Source organism: Gymnodraco acuticeps, unplaced genomic scaffold, assembly GCF_902827175.1.
Source record: "Gymnodraco acuticeps unplaced genomic scaffold, fGymAcu1.1, whole genome shotgun sequence".
Taxonomy (NCBI): Eukaryota; Metazoa; Chordata; class Actinopteri; order Perciformes; family Bathydraconidae; genus Gymnodraco; species Gymnodraco acuticeps.
This window is the reverse complement of record NW_022992250.1, coordinates 4,270,643-4,279,150: the sequence shown is the minus strand read 5'-3', so window position 1 is coordinate 4,279,150 and position 8,508 is coordinate 4,270,643. Positions and strand designations below refer to the sequence as shown.

The following is an 8,508-nucleotide window of genomic DNA, read 5'->3' as shown; positions in this document are numbered from 1 at the left end:
TCTTACTTGGACCGAGACCGACTCACATATACGCGCGAGCACACTAACACAGCCACACGTGCGCTGACCTAATGTCAGCGCTAGCTTGATAGCTAACATTAGCAATACATCGTGTCATGTACATACACACGTCCCCGTAATTGTAAGATACCGAACGAACACAGCACTATATTGGAAAGGGGTACAAACATTTATTGAGCAGAAACATTTCATTTAAATAACTTACTTTTGGAGACTCTCACAGAGGTTGGCTTTGTGTAACGGGCCGGCCACACTACAAGCGTAAAATTCGCTTCCAACGCCCCAAGATTTACGCTTGGGGCGTTTCTTCGAGCCCCGCGACCAACAACCAATCAGAATCTCCATGTGAATCTCCCGCCCCGGACATACAAAGTGAAAAACCCCGGTTCTTCTCCACTATTGCTAAAATGGATGCCGGTGTTGTAGCAAGGGTAAGCAGGGTAACTCGTGTGTGTGCAAGGTTGCATTTAGTGTATACATTGTCTCGCATGAGGCCGTGTAGTGTGCGTCGCTTCTGGGTACACCCGATACTCCGAAAGCGTCTACAAAGGGGGGAATACCACCTTCTCGTCCAGGAGCTCCGTCTCGATGACCGCCTTTTTCAGAGGTACTTCAGGATGAGCAAGGAGGTGTTCGACGAGTTGCTCGGAAAGGTGGGCCCACTGATTACAAAGGTGGACACCCATCTGCGTATGTTAATCGGCCCCGCCGAGCGACTCGCCATCTGCCTACGGTACGTTTTGTGTATTTCTACTTCTTTAATCTGACTCTGTATAGAAGGAGAGAGAATGCACGAATGATGACTGAAGTCTGTGATTTAGTTCAGATGGGTAACATTAATTAAAGATATCTAGGTAAACACAGTATTGCTCCCCTGTGTACATGGCGTGTGTGTCTGTGTCTGTGATCAATGTGTGTGTGGGGATCTGTGTGTCTGTCTGTGTTCAATGTGTGTGTCTGTGTGTCTGTGTTCAATGTGTGTGTCTGTTCAATGTGTGTCTGTGTTCAATGTGTGTGTCTGTGTTCAATGTGTGTGTCTGTTCAATGTGTCTGTGTTCAATGTGTGTTCAATCTGTGTCTGTGTTCAATGTGTGGAGGGGGGGATCTGTGGTCTGTGTGTGTGTGGGGTCTGAATAAATATATTTTGTAATCATGTATATATCTTTTTTTCTCAGGTACCTGGCAACTGGTGACTCGTACGCGACGATAGCCTTCAGCTATCGGGTCGGGCGTTCTACAGTGGCAGTCATTGTCAAGGAGGTTGCGGGGGCCATCTGGACCGCCCTGGTCGAGGAGTGCATGCCGGTACCACAGGTGGAGGATTGGAGAGCCATCGCTGCTGGGTTCCAGGAGCGCTGGGAGTTTCCCAACTGTGTTGGTGCCATAGATGGGAAGCACGTCGTTATCCAGGCTCCAGCAAATGCAGGTTCCCTCTACTTTAATTATAAGTCCACCCACTCCTTGGTACTGCTGGCTGTGGTGGATGCTGAGTACCTGTTCAGGGTAGTGGATGTTGGAGGCTTTGGGAGGAGCAGCGACAGTGGGAGCCTGCGGAATTCTGCATTTGGAGAGAGCCTCCGAGACGGCAGTCTGCAGCTACCACCTGACACCGTCATCGCAGGATCAGAGCGGCGGGGCCCTCTCCCCCATGTCTTCGTTGGAGATGAGGCATTTCCGCTGCTGGACAACCTTCTGCGTCCATTCCCTGGACGTCACCTCACCCGTGAAAGGAGGTTATTTAACTACCGCCTCAGCCGTGCCAGGTTGGTGGTTGAATGTGCGTTTGGCATCCTCTCAACCCAGTGGAGAATGCTCAGGCGTGTCATCACCACCAGCCCCGAGGTGACGGAGTTGTGTGTGAAGGCTGCCTGTGTGTTGCATAACTTCCTCCGCAGGAAGACCATTGATATGCCATCACGCACACCTATCGCAAGGTCCACGGATGAAGTTACTCCAACCCTGTGTGATGCACCGAGGATGGGCTCCAACAATGCCACACGGCGATCCATCCAACAGCGGGAGACCTTCTGCTCCTACTTCAACGAGGAGGGGGCAGTGGGATGGCAGGCAAATGTGGTGTAGGCCCATATTTGTCTCCAAACCAAAAAGCTCTTTTAAGAGCTACCCATTTTCTTTAAAAAGCAAATATTCCAAATGAGCCATTTTAAAATCAACCATTCCTAATAAACATGTTTCTTGAATTGATATCATGATATAACTAACAACCTTTTTCCTTCAGCCCTGTTTTTAGTGATAAACCACTCATAATTTTCATCAGGGTTTCACCTGAATAATTACAGAAGACAGCACATTATATATCGACATACAAGAAGCTCCTGGTATGTTGTAACTGACAAACCACATGAACAAGTCAAGACACAGTATAGCCATAACATACTTTTAAATAACTTTTATTTATGTGATGTTGTGTGTGATGAGTGATGAGTGTAAAAAGATGTAATGTGGATCAGTATCAGTATCTAATTAATTAATTAATTATTAATGTCCATTTCTGTGGCCTCCAGGACCGCCTCTTGTAGCTTCATTTTCAGTCTCATGCTGCTCGTCCTGCTCAGCTTTTGCATTGCAGGCCAGATACTCCTTCAAAAAAGGAGGTCCTCGTCTTCCACCTCCACCACTGGTGGTGGTGGTGGTGGTGGCATGGCCAGCATCGGGCCTACGGCCGACAGCAGGTTCTCCTCAAAAGGGGACATCTCCCTTCCCCTGCTCTTCTTCCCCCGGAATGCTGGCACACTGGCCGGCACACCGTCTGGCACACTGGCCGGCTGACTGGCCGGCTGACTGCTACCTGGCTCTGGCTGGCTTTCCAGACTGTCATCCAGGCTGTCACCCATAGAGTCTTCCTCTTCTTCTGCTCCGGTGGGTGGAGGCAGGGGTTGCCGGGGGAAATTGCTGGACGTCTCACGGTCCAGCATGAAGGGCTTTAAAAAGCTCATTACTGCCGCGAGACGCCAGGGCTTAGATCCCCCGGAAGCCCCTGCCCCGCTACTTTTCCCTTCCTTCTCCAGGATCCTCTCCCTGCGGTATCGGTCCCTGAGGGACTTCCAACACTTTTTGCACACTTCGTCTAATAAAATGAAAATGAAAATGAAAGAATACAGTTAATTTCTTGAATTTCAGAAAATGATTGCGCCATTAATGAAAACCAAATCCCTTTCAATTGCATACAAGGTTTTACATGTCACACTTTATCAGAATCAAAAACAGGTTTATTGCCAGGTAGCTTTGCACATACTAGGAATTTGACTTGATGTCATGGTGCATATATACAAAACAAGAAATCTAATATAAAACACAACATGTATTGTACAGTTAAATTGCAAAAAGATAAAAATTAAATAAAGCAGTAATTTACATGGAAATAGAATGCTAGGAATGAATTTTTGCATATATATATATATATATATAACTAAGAAATGTGAAAGGAGTATGACATTGTGTGCATTAATGTAATGCAATATAGTCTATGATGTGGCAGCGGATGATTAACATGTATGTGATTAATGTCTATGGCGCTATTTTATGCTAAATATACCGGCTATGTTTCATTAGCTATGTTAACATGAAGTAAACTGGATATAAAATCCCCAAACAGGCGAAAACCTACCAGTTTCCCCCACTGTCTCTGCCACCTCCTTCCATGCCTGGTTCCTCTGGTTTCTATCCCGGTAGGTGAACAGGGTCACATCAAATAATACAGGGTGATTCGCTACCGCTACGATTATAACCTCGTCCATTTTATTTCAAATATAGACATGAACGGCGGGATATCTCAGGATATCTCTCCCAGCGTATGCGCGGTTTTTGATTGGCTACGGCTTGAGCTGTCAGATTTTCTGAAACGGGATTTGATTGGCTTACGCTCACTTGTCAGGAACCGAGAGAGCGTTTCGTGCGTAAAAAGTTCAACATTGTTCAACTTTTTACGCGCGAGACGCTCTCAAAGTTACGCTTGCCTTCCCGTGATGCAGTTCGGCGAAAACGTGAGCGGACGTGACGTCACCCCATTCAAAGTGAATGGGCAGACGCGCTAGAGGCGTCATTTTACGCCTGAAACGCTTGTAGTGTGGAGGGCCCGTAACCAACTGTTACTTTTCGCGGTTGTCGACACCTCTTCTTCTGTACTTTTTTTCGGCAGTTCCTGAGGACCAATCACAGCTCCGGACGCCACTTGAATATACTTCATTTCCGGTTCTAACCCCATTCGATTACATTGATTACAATGTTTCAATTAAATCACGTTCAGTCAAAGCGATTTAAATACAGAGATTTAACAAATAAATGTAATAAATGAAGTCCGCTTAATTAAATCACATTCAGAGACAGAACATGAACTAATTCCGTTGCATTTACTGTTTTTATTTGTGTAAATTCAAAGAACCTCTATGTCCTTTTTTTTCAGCGCAGTATGTCGCCCGCCAGGCCGACCGGAGGCACACTGGTGCACCCGTTCAAGTCGCCAGCACGTCAGCTGGCTCCAGCCTGCTGAGCGCCCACAGCGGCACCAACGTCCGCAGCAGCCGCGGCGTCCACACCGGCCACAGCGGCAGCAGAGGCCACAAGCGGAGAGACGCCCACAGCAACCGCCTCGGCGTCAGGCTCGCCCTTCGGCGGCTGCAGGGGCTCTGTCCCACGTCTCCGCTCCCCCGCCACCCCAGAGACAGCGTCTCCTGCAGGCGAGTCAAAGGGGAGTGAGGCTCCCCCGCTCCTGGTCTCCGAGGAAGCAGAGCCGGTTCTGACGTTCTGGCGGTTGTGAGTAAAATAAAGTGTGTTCATTTTCCAACTTTTTGTACTGAGTCATCAGTAACAAGTATTTCTCACATATCCCCCCTGTGTTAGCCAGCAGGGCTCGCTGCAGAAGCCTGCCGGTTTTAACTTCGGTTAATAACCTGCAGAGCTCGCGGCATTCCTCTGTCCGAGATACGCCTCATACACACGGTCATAATAAACCCATGAGCGCCGTTATAACGCCTCATGTGAACAGCACTGCACACACCTCCACTCATCCCCTGAGCGTGTACGCGCCTCATGATGAGAGCCGGAGTGTAACGCAGCGTGTGGAGGCTTCCTCGCAGCCCTTTCACCTCACGGGCAGCGGTGGCGAGGGCAATGGCGTGGCTCGTCACCATGACGACCATTACAGCACATCACAGAGAAGCCAGAACTGGGGAATGAGACCCATCTTTGATCTGTCAGTATACCAGGCTGAGCGCCCCCAGCGGCAGCGCCCGCAGCGCCACGGCGTCAGGGCTCGCTACAGAAGCCTGCTGGTTTTAACCTGTCGGTTAATAAAATGCAGAGCTCGCTAACTAAGCCAGCTGTCACTGACCCGTAGTTAGCAGGGCTCGCTACAGAAGCCTGCTGGTTTGAACCTGTCGGTTAATAAACTGCAGAGCTAGCGGCATTCCTCTGTCCGAGATACGCCTAGAAGCCAGCTGCCACTAATCTGTTGATTAAGTAGACAGCAGGGCTCGCTGCAGAAGCCTGCCGGTTTTAAGCCCATGAGCGCCGTTGTAACGCCTCATGTGGACAGCACTGCACACACCTCCACTCATCCCCTGAGCGTGTACGCGCCTCATGATGAGATGAAACACAGCGTGTGGAGACTCCCTCACAGCCCTTTCGGAGGGCTCTGTGGCTCGTCGCCATGACAACCATGACACACATCGAGCATGTGCGCCCGCTAAAGTAACGTGTTGTAGCAGAAAGTTTAATACAGCGTATTTCTGGTATATTCATTTTTATGTCACCTGATATATAGGATGTGTGTTAAACTTATATATATTCCTAAAATGATGTCCCATTTTAAGTAGAAGTAGATTAGCGCAAATGGTCTTTTCTTCCACTTTTGTGTTATAATCAAAAGGTGGTTTTTTGGCTATTTGTGAGTAGGTAAGGTACAGTACAACCTGTGATTTCTGCCTTGAGTAAAATGATTACCCGTTGATAAGTATTTCTCAGAAAGTCATTTTGGGCTTTCAAGGGCGGAACTCAGTAGGTTATCTGTAAGAGTTTTTTGTCTGATCTGGAAACTTAAATTAATAAAAGGAGAAAATATTATGTCAATTCTTGGACCTTCTCAATATAACTATACTTTAATTACAGTTTCCAGATGTTAGAAGAGGCCATGAGACGATTGGGTCACACACAAGTTAGAGAGACAATGGTCCTTCTGAGTTATCAATAGATGTATTCATTCTAAGTGAGCGGACTTCGAGGTTGGAGGAAGTTCAGAGAAGGCCTTAGGGTATAAGAACAGAGCTCATGGTTGTGGCACCCAAGGCCCTGCTCCAGAAGGTTGGTGACTTCGTCCTTGAGGTCGACGGCTGCTCCATCTCCCCATCTCCTGAAGCCCGCAACCTGGGTGTCATCCTCGACTCCACCCTTTCCTTCCATTCCCACATCAAATCTGTGACCAAATCGGCCTTTTACCACCTGAGGAACATTGCCAGACTCCGACCGTCACTCTCGGAGTCGGTTGCCGAAACCCTAGTCCATGCATTTGTCACCACCCGCTTGGACTACTGCAATGGTGTCCTGTTTGGGGTTCCCAACAAAACCCTGGACAGGCTCCAGTATGTCCAAAACTGTGCTGCTAGGGTACTCACGCAGACAAAGCCGTGGCAGCACATCACTCCCACCCTCATCCACCTCCACTGGTTGCCGGTCAAGTCCCGCATATCTTACAAAGTCCTCCTCCTTACCTACAAGTCCCTCCATGCCCTTGCCCCCCAGTACCTATCGGACATCCTTCACCCACATGCCCCACCCCGGAACCTGCGGTCCTCAGACTCTGGCCTGCTTACCACCCCCCGCACCAAACTGCGAACCTTCGGGGACAGAGTCTTCAGTGTGGCAGCCCCCACCCTCTGGAACGCTCTCCCTGCGGAGATTCGCAACATCCTCACACTTGACGCCTTCAAAAGGGCCCTCAAGTCCCATCTGTTTGCCAAGGCTTTCGGCCCCTAAATTGATTTGTTGTTTTGTCTGTCTGACTTTTGTTTTGTTATGTTTGTTTTTGCCCTATTACTTGTAAAGCGACCTTGGGTCCCTTGAAAGGCGCTATATAAATCAAAGCTATTATTATTATTATTATTAAGAACAGTTAACCTTTGTTAATTAACTAATCCTAAGGATGTCATGAGACAATGACATTTAAACATATACAAGTATAGCTTTCAGAGAGAAAAACATGTGACATTTGTGTGGTAGGCTGCATGATAAAATGTGTGTGTGTGATCCCAGCTATACATTGGTCATCTGTTAACATCTCCTTGTAAGAAGATGGGGCGGAGTCAACGGCTCCTGACTTATTGCCTAGGGTTCGCCCAGAAGTGAAACCGGCCAATGGAGAACTACCAGCTCACAGTCTAGGGCTCGCCCAGAAGTGAAATCGCCAATAACAAATACAGTTGCAAGAAAAAGTATGTGAACCCTTTGGAATTACCTGGATTTCTGCATAAGTTGGTCATAAAATGTGTTCTGATCTTCATCTAAGTCACAACAATAGACAAACACAGTCTGCTTAAACTAATACCACACAAACAATTATATGTTTTCATGTTTTTATTGAACACACCATGTAAACATTCACAGTGCAGGGTGGAAAAACTCCAGGATGTGAACCCCTAGGCTAAAGACTTCTTCAAGAGCTAATTGGAGTCAGGAGTCAGCCAACCTGGAGTCCAATCAATGAGACGAGATTGGAGGTGTTGGTTAAAGCTGCCCTGCCCTATAAAAAATACACACCAGTTTTGAATTTGCTATTCTTTAGAAGCATTGCCAGATGTGAACCATGCCTCGCACAAAAGAGCTCTCAGAAGACCTACGATTAAGAATTGTTGACTTGCATAAAGCTGGAAAGGGTTACAAAAGTATCTCTAAAAGCCTTGATGTTCATCAGTCCATGGTAAGACAAATTGTCTATAAATGGAGAAAGTTCAGCACTGTTGCTACTCTCCCTAGGAGTAGCCGTCCTGTAAAGATGACTGCAAGAGCACAGCACAGAATGCTCAATGAGGTGAAGAAGAATCCTAGAGTGTCAGCTAGAGACTTAAAGAAATCTCTGGCACATGCTAACATCTCTGTTGACGAATCTACGATACGTAAAACACTGAACAAGAATGGAGTTCATGGGAGGACACCACGGAGGAAGCCACTGCTGTCCAGAAAAAAACATTGCTACACGTTTGAAGTTTGCAAAAGAGCACCTGGATGTTCCACAGCACTACTGGCAAAATATTCTGGGGACAGATGAAACCAAAGTTGAGTTGTTTGGAAGGAACACACAACGCTATGTGGAGAATCCAAAGGGTTCACATACTTCATACATCTGAGGGACTTCATATTTAAAAATACTAAAAATAAAATTTCAGGTAAGTCAAGAGTCAGTAATCGTAGTCATTACTCATTACTTTAGTCACCAAAGGTGGAATCTATGGACATAAGGAGCAATAATAACTTAGT

The 8,508-nt window shown here is 47.2% G+C and overlaps 2 protein-coding genes across 2 annotated transcripts; one reads left to right on the top strand and one right to left on the bottom strand.

The window, feature by feature from the left end:
• Positions 1 to 270: 270 nt before the first annotated feature.
• On the top strand, positions 271 to 2,462 carry LOC117540195 (protein ANTAGONIST OF LIKE HETEROCHROMATIN PROTEIN 1-like). Its single transcript, XM_034206747.1, has 2 exons — positions 271 to 754; positions 1,197 to 2,462. The coding sequence occupies exons 1-2, from the start codon at positions 429 to 431 to the stop codon at positions 2,101 to 2,103; spliced, it is 1,233 nt and encodes a 410-aa protein (XP_034062638.1). The 5' UTR covers positions 271 to 428; the 3' UTR covers positions 2,104 to 2,462.
• Positions 2,463 to 2,624: 162 nt separating this feature from the next.
• Positions 2,625 to 4,059, bottom strand: LOC117540156 (transcription factor Adf-1-like). The gene is made up of 2 exons (XM_034206686.1): positions 3,650 to 4,059; positions 2,625 to 3,109 (listed from the first exon to the last, which is right to left on the bottom strand). Exons 1-2 carry the CDS (start codon positions 3,777 to 3,779, stop codon positions 2,625 to 2,627), a joined length of 615 nt encoding a protein of 204 aa, XP_034062577.1. The 5' UTR covers positions 3,780 to 4,059.
• Positions 4,060 to 8,508: the final 4,449 nt, after the last annotated feature.